The sequence below is a fragment of the Pimephales promelas genome, chromosome 5 (genome assembly GCF_988280905.1).
Source record: "Pimephales promelas chromosome 5, fPimPro1.hap1.1, whole genome shotgun sequence".
Taxonomy (NCBI): Eukaryota; Metazoa; Chordata; class Actinopteri; order Cypriniformes; family Leuciscidae; genus Pimephales; species Pimephales promelas.
Window position 1 is genome coordinate 30,063,453 of NC_142773.1, and position 19,460 is coordinate 30,082,912.

General features: G+C 36.2%; 2 protein-coding genes across 3 annotated transcripts; both read left to right on the forward strand.

Moving 5' to 3' along the window:
• The first annotated feature begins 532 nt into the window (after positions 1-532).
• On the forward strand, positions 533-12,187 carry lyn (LYN proto-oncogene, Src family tyrosine kinase). Of its 2 annotated transcripts, none has more exons than XM_039676243.2 (13): positions 533-668; positions 3,590-3,723; positions 3,856-3,907; positions 4,001-4,097; positions 4,183-4,281; positions 4,366-4,469; positions 4,561-4,710; positions 5,523-5,675; positions 7,645-7,827; positions 7,914-7,990; positions 9,711-9,864; positions 10,055-10,186; positions 11,686-12,187. In XM_039676243.2, exons 2-13 carry the CDS (start codon positions 3,595-3,597, stop codon positions 11,886-11,888), a joined length of 1,533 nt encoding a protein of 510 aa, XP_039532177.1. In that variant the 5' UTR covers positions 533-668; positions 3,590-3,594; the 3' UTR covers positions 11,889-12,187. The 2 variants fall into 2 exon arrangements, with proteins under 2 accessions (XP_039532177.1, XP_088987402.1); XM_089131276.1 differs by having other exon boundaries at positions 3,590-3,666.
• Positions 12,188-13,244: 1,057 nt separating this feature from the next.
• Positions 13,245-19,195, forward strand: urod (uroporphyrinogen decarboxylase). Its single transcript, XM_039676244.2, has 10 exons — positions 13,245-13,414; positions 14,327-14,439; positions 14,543-14,622; positions 14,710-14,772; positions 14,864-15,061; positions 15,163-15,324; positions 15,440-15,577; positions 16,853-16,953; positions 17,834-17,900; positions 18,311-19,195. Exons 1-10 carry the CDS (start codon positions 13,392-13,394, stop codon positions 18,473-18,475), a joined length of 1,110 nt encoding a protein of 369 aa, XP_039532178.2. The 5' UTR covers positions 13,245-13,391; the 3' UTR covers positions 18,476-19,195.
• The last annotated feature ends 265 nt before the right edge of the window (positions 19,196-19,460 follow it).

The following is a 19,460-nucleotide window of genomic DNA, read 5'->3' on the forward strand; positions in this document are numbered from 1 at the left end:
AGAACTACATAAACAAACAAAGTGTAGGCTATTTATGCATCTACTGCTTTTTGATGGTGAGAAAATGCAGACTAAACCAAAAACAAAGCAAGTGGATTTAAATGCTTGCATGCAAGCCAACTGGTCATTTGATGGTGAGAAGACCAGCAAGCAACATGAGAAAGAGCTTTAGTAGAGAAGTTGCATAATAGCTCTACCCCATAGTGGCTGCTGTACCCCAACAGCAAAGGGTTCATAAATACGAGTAGGCTACGTAGCAGGTCTAGTTAAAGACAACTATGAATCGTTCATACACATTTATGATAATTCAACAGGGTTTAAAAAAACGTCTATTTGAACTGTCACTATAAAGGCTACCAAATAATATAATGACCTGTATGTTCCTACCACATTCGTGAATCTGCCATTTGGCAAACGTAATGTCACTGCGGTTTTATGCAAACAAATAAAACAGAACGCTGATCAACATGGTGAATACAGTAGCCTACACCAGGAAGTTGAAAGAGCAGTAAAAACACCAGGCGTCCAGTCTCGGGTTCCTCATTCTGTGTTTGTGTGTGCGTGTGTCGCTTCAATGAGAGTCAGAGAGCGCGCACTCGACGGGCATTTCTCTCCGAAACTATTCCCGTTAAATCCTCAAGTTTATCTCCTTTTCTGACATTTGACAGGTAGGTGGACTTTTTTTCTTATTATTATTTTCTCTAGCCTACTCTTGTAAGTAGCTACGTTAGGCCTAGTTTTTTCACAGTCTGTATTGCTGTTACAGAGAATGTGTAATTTAACGGTTTAATCCAGCATCGGTGTTTCCTTTCTTCCTACTGTAAAATATCAATTTAATCGCTCTTTCTTTTTGTATTTTTATTTTTTATGAGATCACAATTTAGTGATGTGTAAATGTGTTTGGAAATTCGGCTATAAAAATCTGGTCAGCCTAATTTCCCTGTAGTAGGCTAATAAACTGTAAAATCGGGATAATTATTAACTCATGGATTTTTAAGTGGTCACTTTCATCTCTCAGAGAGAGTTTTAGAAAGATTATTTGGGCCAGTCATCACGCACAACATTATAAATCACTTTTACAGTTATCTTAAATTATCTCTCATTTGAATCCATTTTTATTTCCCATAAGGAATGTGAGGGAAAGATAAATATTTTCAGCATTAAAAGTAGTAACTGAAATATAATTACATGTTCCTCTAAATATTGATTTTATTTTTCATTTCAAAGTTTATGTCTTGCTTAAAAATAACATGTAAAACATATTAACTTTGTTAAGGTCAGCGTCCTTCGATGGCATACTTCCTAAGGCTATTTTTAGATAAAGATTGGGTTTTTACACCATGACACTTGAGTTGTTGCAGAGACACCCTTTTCAATATATTTTTTTTTCTCAGAAATCAGGCCTACTGACTCAAATGTCTGCATATCAAATGTCTGTATATCTGCAGGCTACAAAAACTAAAGTTACTAAATAGCCTGTATTAAGTTGCATCGTTCAACAATTCAATCTCAATGTGCGTATAGCGTTCAGAGAGGCTGTAGACTGAAACTCAGAAGTAGTTGAGAGGTCTTTTGTGCGTCTCTGTCTTTCCTGTGTTACTAAACGCCCTTGAGAAGCTGGTCAGATGAGGAAGTGTGCAGCCCCAGTAGCCTGCTTACTCACGCATTAATCTACCATTATATCCTTGTTACTAGTTTCCTGCTGACATCTAAAAATACTGCTGCATCAGTGGAGTCCAGGACAGGCACATACAGTTTCACCCAAGTGTTGTGCAGCCGTTTAGCAAAGTTTAACAACAAGTTTCACCTTCAGGACAATTCAGGACACTTTTTCCCTGGTTTCTTCCTTACTACTTCTGACATCACATCGTTTGTAATATGTACAGAACAATGTCTGTTGCTTTGAGAGATATAGAAATATCTGTTTTGGACTTTGCTTTTCAACATTATAGGTGCTTAGACAGTATCGACTAAGATTTGTTTGGCTACTTTGGGGACTGAATTGGTCAAAAGGAAACAGTGTTAAACATTTCCTGAAATACCAATGCTTGGAAATAATTGCCTAAGAATCTTGTCAGAATTTCCCAGAGGGAGGTCAATGCTGTGTCAAACTATGGGATCTGATGAAATAAGGTTATTTTTTTTAAAATGACGCAGCCATTTGCCTCCTTTCCTAAGAGCTCAGTGTAAATTTTTATTCGTAGTTAGAATTGTAGCCTGGTAAATAGAAAATGAAATTAAGTTATTAAGCATTTACATATTAACCTGAAGTGGAGATTTACGGTAGATGCATTTCCTCTTGAGAATCCTGTTGACATTGCTTTGGTGAAGCTGACACCCAATGTTTATGACATTCACAACGAACCTGATTTTGATAGAGAATGTTCACCTCTCCCCAATATTCTAACCTGTGAGAATAAGGAAAGGACATCTGTTTTACAGGAAATACCTTGGTTTCTTCCCTATGAATCTCTAACCTTAAAAAGCTCAGCATCTTGGTTGATGATTTATATTAAACAGGACATTGCTTGGAACTGTAATGTTTGCTATAATGTGTCCACCTGACCTTTTGTTGGGTTTTGCATGCTGCAAGTGTTCTTTATAACATGTTGAAGAGGCTGTATCATTATTTAGAAGGCATGTTATTACTTGTTGTATATGATACCTGGCAACCCATACTGAGTGATTTGATACTTCTGATGATGAGCACACATACTGATTTAAATGCAAATAAAGGAGCTCCAATTTCATTTTTTTCGTCATGGGATTCAGCATTTGAAACAAAATTCTGAAGTAAGTTAGGCTGTATTCAGCCCCTTTAGTGAACACACCTAAATAACCATTCATTCTCAAGTAAAAAAGAAAAGTGTTAAACAAAGATAAAAACTAAGATCCTGCGGTCATCTGGATTGGAAAACAACTTTGTATAAATACAATGTCATAAATAACTACAACAATTATGTATAAATGTTGATATATATTATAGATATTAAATTATGATATCATACATGTTCAAACATTCAATCAATATCTTGTTTTCATTTAGTATAATGATTTCATTTTGTCAGATAGCATAAATAAAATAATTTTAAAAATCTGTTCTACTTATCAATCATCTAATAATAATTAGACAATCTTCTGTATCATATCTGGCATTGACAAATCAATATCATTAATAACTGTGTTGATGGAAATAATCTTGGAATGGAATCTCCTCTCCGTCAGTTCTCAATATGAGGACCTATAAAAGTCGATTCAAGTTTAATTAAGTCTATCCTCACTGAAACCATGACATCTATACTATAGCAATACGAGTATTGCCTAGTCTCAGACTAAAAGGAAAGTTTGAGCTGTTTTAACTGAATGTCAGTGCCATTGTTTGGTCTCCAGATGCACACCAGTAATGTTTGTTTCTAAAAGCTACTTGAATGCCCTAATTGAACTAAGGTCTGTCTGTGAAACCGGGCCGTAATGTAATGCAGTATTTTAATGTAAACTTCGTTTAACGAACTTCGTTTTTTTTTTTTTTTTTAATTCCAAATTTTGTTAATATTTTATGAAATGACAGTGGTTAATATTGTCCTTGCAGGAAACATGGGTTGTAAAAAATCCAAGTTGGATGGTGACCAAAATGGAGGAGTGATGGAAGGAAACAAACACCAGCCAGTACGTACCGACCAAACTGTATATGTGAGAGATCCAACCTCCTGTAAGCCTCATATAGTAAGTAGTTAGCTAGATGGGGGGGGGGGGGGGGGGGAACACATTCAGTCTTGTCATGTTAAAATTAACTTTGATGTTTTGACCTTCATAGATCATGAAGAGAAGGGTTTCTGATAGTGTTTTATTTCACAGAATAGTCAGTCTTCCGGCCTCCTGCCTGGTCAGGTGTTTGAAAAAATGGAAAGTAGGTCTGATGATCTTTTGTTCCACATTCTGCATCCTTTTATAGCTTTGAACTGTTTTGAGAAAACTGCTTTTACTTTATTTTTTTATACAGAAAAGGAAAAAATAGTCATCACGTTGTATCCATATGAAGCCATTCATGATGATGATCTGGGCTTTAAAAAAGGAGAAAAGTTAGAGATCCTTGAAGAGTGGGTGAATGCCATCATCATTCTTTCTGTACTATTATTTTTCTTTGCCTGTTATCATGAAATGTGATATATTTTTTTCCCCCAGGCATGGAGAGTGGTGGAAGGCAAAGTCTTTGACCACACGAAAGGAAGGATTCATTCCCTCAAACTATGTTGCAGAAGCAGACACAATGGAGACGGAAGAGTGAGTGCTACTCAATGTAAACAATTACAAACAAAACAATGACAATTTATTTCTAACGAACATTTCTTTTGACACACAATTTAGATGGTTCTTCAGAGAAATCACGAGGAAGGATGCAGAGAGACAGTTGTTGGCACCCGCTAACAAACCTGGATCTTACCTAATACGGGAGAGTGAAACCTCAAAAGGTGTGCACTGTTTAGTGTCTGCTCTGGGTTTTCTTTTCTTTTTTGGTGGTAATATACAATTGTGGTGTAACATATTTATTGTTGTGAACAGGAAGTTATTCACTGTCGATCAGAGATGTGGATGCTCAAGGGCAAGATGTTGTTAAACATTATAAGATCAGATCTCTGGATAATGGCGGCTTCTACATATCTCCAAAAATCACATTCAATGACATCAACAGCATGATAAAACATTACCACAGTAAGTTATATGCATACACAGAATCGGTTAAAGGTTTGGGGTCGGTATGATTTTTATTATTCAGATAAAAGAATCAGAAAAAAAAAATGTAGTATCGCAACATCAATACGAAATGTTTCTTGAGCAGCAAATCAGCATATTAGAATGATTATGGGACACTGAAGACTGGAGTAATGATGATGAAACATCAGCTTTGCCCTCACAGGAATACATTAGATAAATATAATTTTTTTAATTATAATAATAATTCACAATATTGCTGTTTTTACTGTATTTTGATCAAATAAATGCAGCCTTGGTGAGCATGAGACTATTTATAATCTTTTAAAAACAATTATAAATCTTACCATCCCCAGACTTTTGAACTGTGGTATAAATATTAAGGCTGTTAAATGATTAATCACGATTAATCGCATCCAAAATAAAAGTTTGTGTTTACATATGTGGGTGCACTGTGTATAATTATTTTATATATATAAACACACATGCTTGTATATATTTAAGAAATATTTTCATGTATATACTGTAAATAGATTTATATATAATTTATATTATATATAAATAGAAATATTTTATATATAAATAATTTTTTTTTCTTAAATATACATGCATGTGTGTGTGTATTTATATATATATATATATATATATATATATATATATATATATATATATATATATACAGTATATTCAATTATTCGTTTGACAGCCCATTTAATATATATATATATATATATATATTAAATTATGTACACTCGTTATTTTTGGTTTGGTTTGGTTTGCTAAAATAAGAAGAATGTGGTATCTTGTCCCAGAACAATCAGACGGATTATGTCGAAAACTAGAGAGACCATGTGAGAAGCCCAAAGCACAGAAACCTTGGGACAAAGATGCCTGGGAAATATCTAAAGAATCCATAAAGATGGTGAAGAAGCTCGGAGCCGGGCAGTTTGGAGAGGTGTGGATGGGTGAGTTAAGGAAAAGAATCCCTCCATCTTGACAATGCTTTACGAAAATATCTGCAATTCACAAACATACATTTAATCATGGAGTGTTGTACACTTTATGGTCTTGTTATTCAAATTCTCTCCGTTTCTAAGCTCCCCCAAGTGTGTGATGATAAACCCGCAGTTTAATGTGCTCTACAGTGGGCTTAGAAGTGTGTTTGTATGGATTAATCAACCTAAAAGATCTTCTTTGAACATGTGTAGGCTTGTTATTATCTAATTCTTTGAGGCATAAAAGCTTTGACGACACACATTCAAATCTCGAGTCTTCCTGCTGTGCCTTCTGGCGGGCATGAATGGCTCCCTTATAGCTCAGACTGATAGTACACAGAGTCCCGGCACAGACGAGACTCTTATCAGTCAGATCTGAGGAGGAAACCGCTATGCAGTTGACGCAGGATTTGCATTTGGATTTCGTTATTATTCATGTGCCTCTTTCCCATGTAGCCGACATGATGAATTGCAGGAAGCGGTCTTAGCAAATATACAAATGGCTGCCAGTGGCCAAGATGTTTCCTTAGCCGCCCCGTGACCTTGTTTGGCACAGCGTTGCCAGACATTTGACACACTATTAGTCTGTATGATGACCGAAGCACTCAACGGAAAGACTTCCTACTGTTTGGTGTTCCCCTACTTTATGTCTCAGCTGAATTTTAGACAAACTTTTGGATTTGAACTGCTCAAATGCACATTTGGGTATTTAAAGGAGTCGTTCACTTTTAAAAAAAAAACTTTTGCTGATAATTAATTCACCCCCATGTCATCCAAGATGTCCATGTCTTTCTTTCTTCAGTCGAAAAGAAATTAAGGTTTTTGATGAAAACATTCCAGCATTTTTCTCCATATAATGCACTTCAGTGGGAACCAAACATTTCAAGGTCCAAAAGACAGTTTCAGTGCAAACTGCAAACTGTTCAAAGGGTTTTAAACGATTCCAGATGATGAATAAGGGTCTTATCAAGCTTAACGATCGCTCATTTAATAAATAAATAACAATGTTTAAGTTTTATAAGCTCAAATGCTCGCCTTGCTCTGTTCTGTGACGCACGTTAGTGACTCTCCTGTTCGAACTCATTCATCAAAACGAACAAACTTTTTCATTCGTTCATTCAATTCATTTGTTTCGTTCGTTGAATGAACCAAATGACTCGGAGTTCGAACAGGAGAGTCACGAACGCGCATCGCAGTACAGAGCAAGGCAAGCATTTTCTTTTTAAATGAGTGATCGTTTCGCTTAAACTTGAAGCGTTTAAAACCCTTTGAACAGTTTGCAGTTTGTACTGAAAGTGTCTTTTGGACCTTGAACCGTTTGGTTCCCACTGAAGTGCATTATATGGAGAAAAATGCTTGAATGTTTTCATCAAAAACCTTCATTTCTTTTCTACTTAAGAAAGAAAGACATGGACATCTTGGATGACATGGGGGTGAGTAAATTATCAGCATTTTTTTTTTTTTTAAAGTGAACTACTCCTTTAAATTTCCAGTTGATATTAGTATGCAAACCACTTCAAAGTTGTCTGTATTGTTAAACGGGAAATGGCATTTAAGTGGAACAAGAGTAACAATACAAGTTCACAGTTGTGCAACATATCTGAAGTCTTTTCACTTCTCTGTCGCCAGTAACCGTCCTTCACTCTGTGGCGCTGTGTCATCACTTCTGAGAAATGTAGTTTATGGATAGCTGTGGGTTACGTAAGATTCTTGGTGAGAAAATGTGAGGATTTGGAGTCAGTTCCTAAAAAAAAGGTTTTCAAGAATGACTAACAATTCCTACATCAACACTGATTGATTAGGTTTCGTTTCAGAGTCAGCCTTTAGTTCACTGTTTTGTGGTTGGACTGCAACTGTGTCTGGCATTCGAATAGGAAAATCTTTAATAACCACAGAGGAATATCACGCATGTTTATTTGGGGTTTCATTTTGTTTGCAGCCTACTACAATAACAGCACAAAAGTGGCGGTGAAAACGCTGAAGCAGGGCACAATGTCAGCGGAGGCCTTCTTAGAGGAGGCCAACCTGATGAAAACCTTACAGCACGACAGACTCGTGCGCCTCTATGCTGTCGTCACCAAAATTGAGCCCATCTACATCATCACTGAGTTCATGGCGAACGGTACTGAAATACTCTTCTGATAATTCAAATGAGAGAATATGCCTTGATATGAGAGTTATACCAAATGTTTTTTTCCTCTTCTTCAGGAAGTTTATTGGATTTCTTGAAAAGTCCAGCTGGCTGCAAAGTACAGTTACCAAAGCTAATCGATTTTTCTGCACAGGTAAACATATTTTTTCAAGACATAAATTAGCCCTCCATTTCCGTATTTTTGGAGAAACTTTTGGGGTTTTTGCGTCATGGGGCTGATAAAACTTTTTCCATTAGTTGAAGAAAAAGAGGAACTGATTCTCTTGTCTCTCAGTATTTAAAACCAAAAAAATAATTATTCATTTCTCAGAAATGAAACATCCCATTAGATCCACAAATTCAAGTTTAAGTATAAATTTATATTATTATGAGGCAACATGAATAGTGCAAAGGTAACTTTTATCAATGAATTCAACACATTCTCACCCCAAGGCGTCACCTTTGACCATGCTTCAATATTTGACGTTTTAGGCGCCCTTTAGCGTCACTTACATGACGCGATCCTACGGCGTCATCTAACTGACGCTAAAGGGAAGCGTCAGTTAGAGGACGCGGTTAGGTTTAGGTATGGGGTGGGGGTAGGGTACACGCGATCCTAGGGCGTCATCTAACTGACGCTAAAAGGCGCCTAAAGCGTCACATATTAAAGCATGGTCAAATGCTTCCCAAGGCGTCAGTTAGGTGACGCCTTGGGAGTGAGAATGGGCTGATGAATTGGACGAATGAAAAAATATGACGGGTTAAAGCATCATAGAATTCAAACAGTATTTACATAACCACTGATTCAAAGAATGATCCATTTAATCTAAGAAGAAAATGTGTTTTCAGTAATGAGTCTTTAGGACTTTAGGATTCATTTGAGTCTTACTTCTGGTAAAACAGCACCAAATAATAAAAGTGCACTTCCTGTTTCAGAGAGTGAAAGAGGATGCTGATGGAGAAGTGAGAACATCTTTTTCCCTGTGCTAAAGCAACTCTTACTTAGTTACAATTAACTGACAAATAAACCCAATTCTAAAGTGGAAAAACCCAACAATTACTCATTTTCTGTTATACTCTAATAACCTAAATGATGCATTATGTTCACATAGACATATGGGTAACACTTTACTTGAAGGGGTGTGCATAAGACTGGCATGACACGCTCATAACCATGACATGATATATGTCATGAATACGAAATAGGGTTTATGCATGTTTATGACAACTGTCAATAAGTGTCATTCGCTCAATAATGAAATTTTGAATGCAAATAGTAGTATTACAATAAACGTATTAATGTCAAGTTGTCATGACAGAGACTGGTCAGGTCATGATTTATTGGTTTATGTCAAGTTGTCATAAACAAGACATCTCAAACAATGTCATATTTGCATTAAAAATGTCATAATTGAGCGAATGACACTTAATGACAGTTGTCATAAACACACATAAAACTTCCTTCATATTCATAACATGTCATGTCATGATTATGAAGGTGCCATGTTAGTCTTATGCACACCCCCTTTAAGTAAAGTGTTAACGACATGATTGTCCAAAAGTTTGGTGTTATAAAAGTGTTTTTAAGAAACAAAATGCTGCATTTATTCATATCATAACAGTAAAACAGAAATATTATTACAATCACAAATAACTGTGCTCTGTTAATATATTTTAAAATGTTATTTATTCCTGTGATAGCATTGCTGAATTTTTAGACTTCAGTGTCATGTTGTTACACTTTCAATCAAATGAATGCATCCTTGCTGAATAAAAATATTCTTTTTTCTTATTTTTTTATCGGACTGACCATAAACTCCAGAAGATAGTATGTCTGTTTGTCAGTAATGCAGAGCTTGTGTGTGTCTCTGCAGATAGCTGAAGGTATGGCCTACATTGAGAAGAAGAATTATATCCACCGTGACCTGAGAGCAGCCAATGTGCTGGTTTCAGAAAGCCTTTTGTGCAAAATAGCTGATTTTGGCCTGGCCAGAGTAATCGAGGACGACCAATACACAGCCAGAGAAGGTGAGCGTGACACCTCTCAGAGGTTTAACAACATACTGGATGGACTGGTCATTTTCTACAGCATTACTATGTCAGACGCCGCTCCAGGCTGTGCTTGTTAAGGCTGTTAGGCATGCTGATATTGTGATGGTTTTCCTGCGCCAGTGATGGAATCAGAGCTGAGGATGTGTTCTGTCTTTCTTTAATTCAGGAGCAAAATTTCCTATCAAATGGACGGCGCCTGAGGCCATCAACTACGGATCTTTTACCATCAAATCGGATATGTGGTCCTTTGGGGTTCTCCTGTATGAAATTATAACATATGGGAAAATTCCTTATCCAGGTAATATAATTTTGTTAATGGCACCGTGATTACATCTGAGCATAATTCCAGGAGAGTGCAGCAGTGGAGTAATGGTGACCAAACTAAATCTTTTGTTAGGAGTTTGTCGCCATCTACTTGTCATATTGTGCTAGACACGTTTAAGCATTGCAGTTTTGGTCAATTTGATTCATCTGAAAGGTGGATGCTAATGTTGCCAAATGTAACTGCAAAAATAATGACTGCTTTCCTGAACATTCATTGGTTAAATAAACTCGCATCATTGGTTGAGTCATGTTCCTATGTTGGACTGGTCAGGTCACGTATTAAACTTAACATTGTTTCGCTAAATTAAGGTAAGACACTACAGGCAAAACTGTTGTTGCTCATCCACTGGTCAATTTTAGGATTTTGAGCCATTTTGCTTCCATAATGCCTTCCTTCAGACTAGTGGAAAGAACACCTCAAAAAATACACATTTAAGTGTTTATTTATGATATTTGATCTATGTCCATCAATACATATCTTTAAAGGCACTTTTCTTAAAATGAGTGTTTTCTCATGCAATACATTTCCCTTTTAGCGAAATTTTGACATGCAGTATTTTCTCCCCTATGTAAAAATCTTCAACTCTAATCTGTCAACAAAAGGATACAATACCTTAACCTGGCTTCGTCCAACGCTCAAATTACTTTTCTGGAAATGTCATCAAATTAGTGAATATTTAATTAATATTTAATAATCCATCATGTGCATATTTAAACATAACAATTCATAAAACTTGTAATACAAAACAATTGTCCTCTACTGTGATTATTCAACTAGGGAAGTAAAGTGTAACTGCCAATTTTCAATCCTTTGTATTGTTACATAACATAACAACATAACCCATGAGACTTGGGAAGCACATGACATGACACATGTGGTCAAGGGAACCATCTAACAAAGGGGAGCACAAAGTTTACATCGGGAGCATCTAGGGCACACACAGCAAGCCATAACTCATAACACTAAAACTGGCTTGATGTGTGAGGCCCGGATATGCATGCTATTGCCAGGTTGTGTCATTGTCGTCGGTCATTCCATGCGATATGAATGTGGGCCACAACTGTGCCAGATGTCGTTTGCTATCTGGTAAGGGTCACATAATTAGAAAGAGCCGCAGGGCTAGAAAAACAACCAGCAGCAACAGTGGAGTGTACAAGTAATCCAATTCAGTGGGAAAACTGCAGACTTGGCAACCCTTCTAGTGGGAGTGGCCTTGGACAGCAACATGAGCAGTGCATTATGGGTGTTGAAGTTTTCTTTCCTATTTGGCAAAAGGGAAGACAACAGCCTTGTTTTTCTCTGTTTTCTCTTGTCAGGTACTGTAGCACAGATTTAAAAAAAAAAGATTCACCTTTCAACTGTATAGGCAGCTTATTGAAAGGTGAAACGCAATAAATGAGACTGTTTCAGTTTCTTCCTCTTCTTTATCTGTCCACTTACCCTCCCAATTTCTTCTTTTTTCTTTGCTTCAGGCATGAGTAACAGTGAAGTCATGAGCTCGGTCCAGAGAGGATACCGGATGCCCCGGTCTGAAAACTGTCCCCCTGAACTTTACGAGATCATGAACTCTTGCTGGAAGAGTAAACCAGATGACCGGCCCACGTTTGACTATATTCAGAGTGTACTAGATGACTTCTACACAGCCACTGAGGGCCAGTACCAACAGCAGCCATGAGGATTCAAAATCATCCATCGTATTTTTGTACTGTTTCAAGATGATCAAAAGATATGTGATTTATCTATGAATCAATGTACTAATATGTAACTAATGATTGTATTTGCTTACTTATATGTAAGCAAGGTTAATTTTCTATCTCTGCTTCAAATTGAAGTTTTAACTGCCTATTTGCAACTTTTGCTCTTCACATTCACATTTCCATGGCCACATTTCAATTCATAAATTATATTACATTCCAAAGTACCTTATCAAAGTTTTATTGTTATTTTTACACACAGTAACATGTCAGGTTTTTTTTTGTTCGTTTTTTTTTTTTTCAAACTAAGGGAAAAATCTGGGTCACTATGGGTTCTGCAAAAGAATTAAGAGAAAAAAATAAAAGATTTTTACAAATAAAAAAAAAAAATATATATATATATATATATATATTTTAGGGGCTTCCAAGACAGTTAGCCGTGAAGCTGCATTGGAAGGATATTTATTGTGAAAGGAGCTATACCAATACAATTTTTTAAATTACAATTTTTTTGGCCTATACTGTAATGATATAAATGATCATAAAATTAATGTTGAAAAACATGTTTTTTATGTCTCACATGTATTTGAAATTGGTATAAATAATTTATGCCTAAAATTATACAGCTGCATTTATTACTATTTTGGGAGCATTCATATTTGGAGGTCCTTACAATAATGATCAAATGAAATCCATGTACTGTAAACCACTGTAAATGTAATATTTTTTTTTTTTTTTACAGTTTTTAATAACATTGAACATGTTACAATAATGAACAGTGGCATATTTTATCATACATTTATTTGTAATTAAACCTATGCCCTGCCTTTGATTAGCTAAGAATTAAATGCTTTGTACATTTAAAATAATCACATTTGTACACTATCTAGGAATCTAATAAAGTGATTATTTCGTGATTAATAATGCAGTTCTAAATTGTAAAGAATTCTGGATCATAAAATACAATGCTGCTGAAACCTAAGGATATTACCTTAAAAAAATGTTTGCTGTTACAGTTTTACCGTTTAATACTCTGATAGTCATCCTATTTAAAGGGGAAGTTCGTCAAAAAAAAAAAAAAAAAATCTATCATGATTTACTCACCCTTATGTTGCCCCAAAGCTATTGTTGGTAACCAAACAGTTGATTGACATCCATAGGCCTATAGGAAAAAATACTATGGAAGTCAATGGCTACTGTCAATTGTGTAGTTACCAACTTTTCTTCCCAATTTTAGTTTAACAGAACAAAGAAACTCATATAGCTTTGAAATCGCATAGGGGTGAGTAAATCATGATTTTTGGGTAATATGTTCCTTTAAGTCGCACGCCCTCGAATGGTCACGTGAGGATTCCAAGATGGCCGCGCCCTTCAGTTTGGAGGCGTGACGTTATTCATATTGTTACAACACTGTCAAACGATAAAACAACTTGTGCAATTTCATTGAAGCTCTCCATTGAAGCTCTCCGTTGAAGCCGGTAATAATGGACAAGGACAGTCTGATACTGTAAGTTAATGATGAATTAATGCTGATTGTTTTTGTTGGATGATTACTTTAAATGTATCGTTATAGGGCCAGAGCTCACTGACGTGATATAACATTTAACTTAAGTTGAGGATGATTTACATGCGCCCTGTTACAAAAACTGAAGACGTTTTTTTACAGGGCTTCAAGACGTTGCTACTGTCAGAGAAGTTACATATTAAGCAGTTTCGTTTTGAAAACATATTTTCTTGATAATTTTTTACAGTTCAAACAAAGTGTCAAACGTGAAGTAAAAATAACCAATAAAAATGGCACTCCGAAATGTAGTTCTTTAAATAAATCACAATAGAGGGATAATAAAGTGAATAATGTTCAAACTGCATTTTATGTCAACTTGAATATGCTACAATGAATAAATGGGTAATATTATAAAAGTCATATTTAATTAATTACTTGAAGCATTCACACTCTACTGTCTACTTTATGTAATTACTTTACGAAGTTATTATTATCATCACACTGTTACTTTCTATTGATCAAAGATAGAAAAACATTAACCAGGAACTATGCAAAGGTATTTAATATCACTTTTGATCAATTTAATGTGCCCTTGCTAAATTAAAGTATTCATTTCTTTAAAAATATCTTACTAACCATTTTTAATGGTAGTATATTTATGCATGACTCTGGAATGTGGATGAACAGGGTGTGTTTTGTGACAAATGCTTATCAAGCTGTGATCATCTGTAAACCGTTAGGCCCCTAAACTCAGAAGCCCTTATCTACTCTGTTCACTTGCTGCTTAAAACATCTGTGAAACCTGATCATCATGACTTGAGGGAGGGGAATCAAATGATACATGAATTCAGATTTGAAGAAAAATAATGTAAATTAAATATTGATATATTTTGTCTTTGCTGTTTTCCATCCCAGCCCCAAAGGCTTTCCAGAGCTGAGAAATGACACATTCCTAAGAGCTGCACGAGGAGAGGAGATTGAGCACATTCCAGTGTGGTGTATGAGACAGGCTGGCCGTTATCTGCCAGGTATATATCAGTCTTAGGTGCTAATGAGCATCTCTCCAGTGCTACATGCTGCTGTCATTTCTCACGAAGTTATTCTTTTCATCATTTATTATCTGTTTTACAGAGTTCAGGGAATTTAGGGGAGGGAAAGATTTCTTTGAGACATGCCGTTCCCCTGAAGCTTGCTGTGAGCTTACATTGCAGGTTAACACCCCTGAGCCCCTTCTTACCTGCTTCCTCCTTATAATTGTAGCATATTGAGTTTTAACACTCTCAATAATCTGTTTTCAGCCACTCCGACGATTCCCATTTGATGCTGCTATCATCTTCTCTGACATTTTGGTGGTCCCTCAGGTCATTAACACATAATTTGACCTCTATCTTACCGAATTAACATTGTACATAGGGGAGCGTGTCTTTTCATATGTGAAATGTGTATGAGCAGGCCATGGGAATGGAGGTTCAGATGAGTCCAGGAAAAGGCCCCACATTCCCAGAACCGCTGAAGGAGCCTGAAGATCTGCAGAGACTAAAGACTAAAGTGGACGTGTCGTCTGAACTCGACTACGTTTTTAAAGCCATCACGCTGACGCGACACAAAATAGAGGGAAAGGTTCCTCTCATTGGCTTCACGGGAGCTCCGGTGAGAAAAACAAGCAACGATCCTCACATAACTGGAGATACTGCTTTAAAAGGAACACAATGGCCTCAATTGTCATCTGTTCTGTCTTTTATGAATGCCAGTGGACTCTAATGTCCTACATGATTGAAGGAGGAGGCTCTGTGACACACTCGAAGGCTAAACGCTGGCTCTACAGGTACCCAGAGGCCAGCCACAAACTACTGAGCCAGATAACAGATGTCATCGTGGAGTATCTTCTTGGGCAGGTGAAAGCTGGAGCTCAGGTGAGAGAAAGAGTGAGATGATATGAAGGAGGGGAACTATTTGAAATTCAGCACTATTATGTTTTTACAGACAGAATGTATTTTAAAAAGTTGTCATTAAATGTTTTTCCTTTAGGCGTTGCAGGTTTTCGAGTCTCATGCTGGTTGTTTGGGCCCAGTGGAGTTCAAAGAGTTTTCTCTACCATATCTGAGAGACATTGCTCTCCGTGTTAAGGACAAGATCAAAGAATCTGGTTTAGACAATGTGCCTATGGTGAGTAAAGTTAATCTTTTGAGCTTAAGCACTGTATTTAGTTTTTATACTTGCATTTCTTTTTATTAACTTTTGTTTGAACTTTTGTTAACTTTATCAACTTCTTTCTTCGCTCTTGAAAATATTTTATAATAAACACATTATAATAACTTTTAATTAATAAGTAGCTGATGTCTTTCAAATATGGAACACAACAATATAATTCATCCCAAGAAGTTAGTACCATGAGAAGTGCTAATTGTTACATACCATGACATTTTTGTTTTTGAAAGAAGTTTTTTTAGGGTAGGTTCACACAGAATGTGTTTTTCCTATTAAAAACGTGAGACACAGTTCAGTGGAACAAAAAAAGGTCTAGACATGCAAGAACTCGGGCGGTGCGTTTTTAGAATTCTGCATCATGTGTGATATGCTGCAAAAGACCTCATGTGCACGACAAAGATTGAAAAAAGAACGTAAATACTTGTGGGTTTTGACTGGACCATTAGTAGCACAGTCAAATGCATTTTTTTTTTAATTTCTCATTATTTTAAATGTAAACGTGTGCTAGACAGACTTCTTTTACCTCACGTGTTTTACAGCATCTCGCACATGACAGTTAAATAGGGCTGCATGATTAATCTCAATTTCCATGTAATCGCACTTTAAATCGACTTGGCTACAACTCGCATAAAGTTCATAATTCCGCGAATGACTGCAATTGCAGATTTTGAACAGAGATGGCGACAAAGAGGAAAAAACTGCAGACTGCAGCTTTAATTTATCTTTGTAAAGAAGCGTCATTGCTTAACTGGCTACTCTCAGACGACGACATCTTTTCCTGTCGGCCACCGTAACTTCTCTTGGTTGCAGTTCGCAATCTCACCACTAGATGCCGTGAAAAATTGCACAGTGCACCTTTAAGTAAAAATTGTGAAATATATTTAACATTTTAAAATATATAAAATCACCTAATGTTTATATATTTAAGAGTATATTTTCATATATTACTGTTTGAATGAGTATTAAAATGTGTTATGTAATGTTTGTTTTTTTTGTTTTGTTTTTTTTTACTTGCTAACATGCTAACATTTTATTTTTGAGCATAAGTATGCAGAGACCAGCAATGTTCCACTACGCACAGCACACTAATCCACACTTGTAATAACATAATTTGCCACTAGTTGTCAGTATCAGGTCAGGTTTTGTTGCAGGTCACAAAGAGTCCCAAAGAGAATCTTCTTTCATGATCTATTGGGCCCTCTGTAACTTCTGTCTTTTCTGTTTCATTTGTAGATTGTTTTTGCTAAAGATGGTCATTATGGACTTGAGGACCTGTCTGAGTCTGGTTATGAAGTTGTGAGTCTCGACTGGACCATAGATCCTCGTTCAGCACGGTCAGTCACAGAGATGTGATGTTTTCTGATTTCTGATTTTGCCAGGAGCAGTTAAGCAGTTCTCACTTCAAGATCCTATACTGTCATTTTGTTCCTTGATGGTTTTATTTCAAACCACTGAAACTCAAGTTTATATAGGTGTTGGCCTCTTGTGAGAGATTTGCTCCAGATTGATGGCAAATTATTTGGTGACAATGTTTTTTTTAATAATGGACCATTATAAGACATTTTTGTTTTTGTTTTTTAGAGAAGATTATCTTTCCCTATATGTATTCACACCATCCATCCATTGTTTTGATAAGACGAAATAAGAATAAGATAAAGAGCTCTTTACTCTTTATTGTTAAGATTTTCTTGTCTTGTTCTATATATTAGTTGTTTTAAGCTTCATATGTAGAGGTCAGTTGTAAGACAGTTGTGTCCTCATTACATTTTCATTCGTTTTTTATCTTCGTAAACAGAACACTTCAGTTTCTAGAATTGTAGAGATATAATCACAGCCAACCTGATGTCAATATAGGATATATAAAATTAAAGGCTTTGGTAGAGTCTAAGTACTCTCTTCTATTCTCTGTCATTGCTGTTTCAATATATTTTAAAATAATGGTAGAGTTGCTTTCAAATGTAAGTATGGGAATCATGTAGATACTATCTTAAACAAATCGACTGTTTTCAACTGATAATAATATGAATATTTCTTGAGCACCAAACCAGCATATAAGAATGATTTCTGAAGGATCATATGACACTGAAGACTAGAGTAATGGCTACTAAAAATACATATTTGCCATCATAATAATGAATTCTTTCAAAACCCCAAAAAGTATTTTCGACCACAAACGTTCGAATGGTAGTGTATATAATGTTGTTTGTGTCTCAGTGTCAGGACTGGAGGAAAAGTGAGTTTGCAAGGCAACATGGATCCCTGCGCTCTATATTCCACAAAGGTGAGGACAGGAACGTCGAAACATCACAAAACAAACCAATTCTCTGCATCACTTCAGTTTAGTCTAGGCTATATTGAAATGTTTTGTGCTTGAAATGGAATGCTTCTGTTCTGTTAGAGAGGCCATTTTGTTTTTACAAATTTAGGCCCTGCTAGAAATATGAGCCTCAAGAACAGCTGTTTTCCACACAGAGCCGTCTCTGCCTTTCATTGCTCATTCATTACAAGCATGGCTTTCATAGCATTGTCTTCATGCCTCCCAATTATAAAAAAAATTCCCACCATCATTTCAGAAGTTATAGGGGTGTGACTCCCCAGCCTATTTGAAAAACAATAGCTCAAAGATTTTGACAGAGGATACATTATTGTGTATAATATCCAACCTAAACACTTCTCTTTATGTGTGATCAGGAGCGCATATCGGAGATCGTGAGGAGGATGTTGGAGGGCTTTGGCACCAAGGGCTACATCGCTAATCTGGGTCATGGCTTGTACCCTGATATGGATCCAGAAAATGTGGGTGCGTTCGTGGAGGCCGTACACACACACTCTCGCCAGCTCCTCAACCGCAAATAAGACGTTACTCTCCTATCAGAACACCTGAAGCCAATGAGAAACAACAACTGTTGGAGTTAAGCGCTCGCTGTAGCATCATATGTGTTCTAGGATAAATATCACAAAACCTGTCCAAAAAAATCAATTTTTATGTCTGTATTGCAGTAAAATGAATCTTCAAGACAATGTAAAACTTCAAGCATTACAGTTAAGATAAAATGTGCCTAGTTGTCATGAAAATAATGTCACAATGAAAAATATTTTAATTTTACTGAAATGTAAGGTTCGTTTTCTTTATGCAAAATCTTAATACAATATTTTTAATGATTTTGTGGTGAAGTGTGACCCAGATATTTCTTGACAGGCTTTTGAGAGATTGGAATAAAAGGCTGGGCCCGACTCGTTTCAATTATTATGTAGGCCGTCTTTCTATTTTATCTACATTTTATAATAGCTCCACAGCAATCCATCTCATCTTTAATATAATTTTTTAGCTAGATTAATGTGCTTTCATCAAAGCCGACGCACTACACTGGAGAACGTGGAGTAGGTGGATGGAATCTGATTTAGTCTGAAGTGCTGTATAGGTTTGTTTTTAATGCAGTGCCATAGTAACATCTGGGCTGAGACTGTCTTCACTGGAATAGTGACTGACACTAATGAACCACTAAGAATGTGTGTACATTTCAATGGATGTTTTATAAGAAGCGAAATAAAGAGTAATCTTCCTTTTAAGACGAACATCCCCCCTGGGGAATTTCTCTGAGTCAAATGTCACATAACTAAATAATATGATTTTCTATTCCCTTTGTTTTGCAGGAGTGTTTCGGTGAGGGGTTTACCTCCTTGATCTATGATTACTGTCTCTCTTACTGCCTTTCGCATTTAGTAATAGAAATGTTAATCCCAGAGGACGTAATACCAAATGACGAATATGAACAAATCCTTAAATCCAGTTGTTTTTGTTTTTTGGAAAGGCGGGAGTGGGATTCCCCAGCAACATATC

Bases quoted from the DNA above. Each gene is read 5' to 3' on its own strand.
- urod (XM_039676244.2), top strand. From the start codon at position 13,392: ATGGACAAGGACAGTCTGATACT. The intron at 14,623-14,709 runs GTTAACACCCCT...ATCTGTTTTCAG, and splicing joins GCTGTGAGCTTACATTGCAG to CCACTCCGACGATTCCCATT. The intron at 17,901-18,310 runs GTGAGGACAGGA...ATGTGTGATCAG, and splicing joins GCGCTCTATATTCCACAAAG to GAGCGCATATCGGAGATCGT.
- lyn (XM_039676243.2), top strand. From the start codon at position 3,595: ATGGGTTGTAAAAAATCCAAGTTGGATGGTGACCAAAATGGAGGAGTG. The intron at 3,724-3,855 runs GTAAGTAGTTAG...TTTATTTCACAG, and splicing joins CCTCCTGTAAGCCTCATATA to AATAGTCAGTCTTCCGGCCT. The intron at 4,470-4,560 runs GTGTGCACTGTT...TGTTGTGAACAG, and splicing joins GGAGAGTGAAACCTCAAAAG to GAAGTTATTCACTGTCGATC.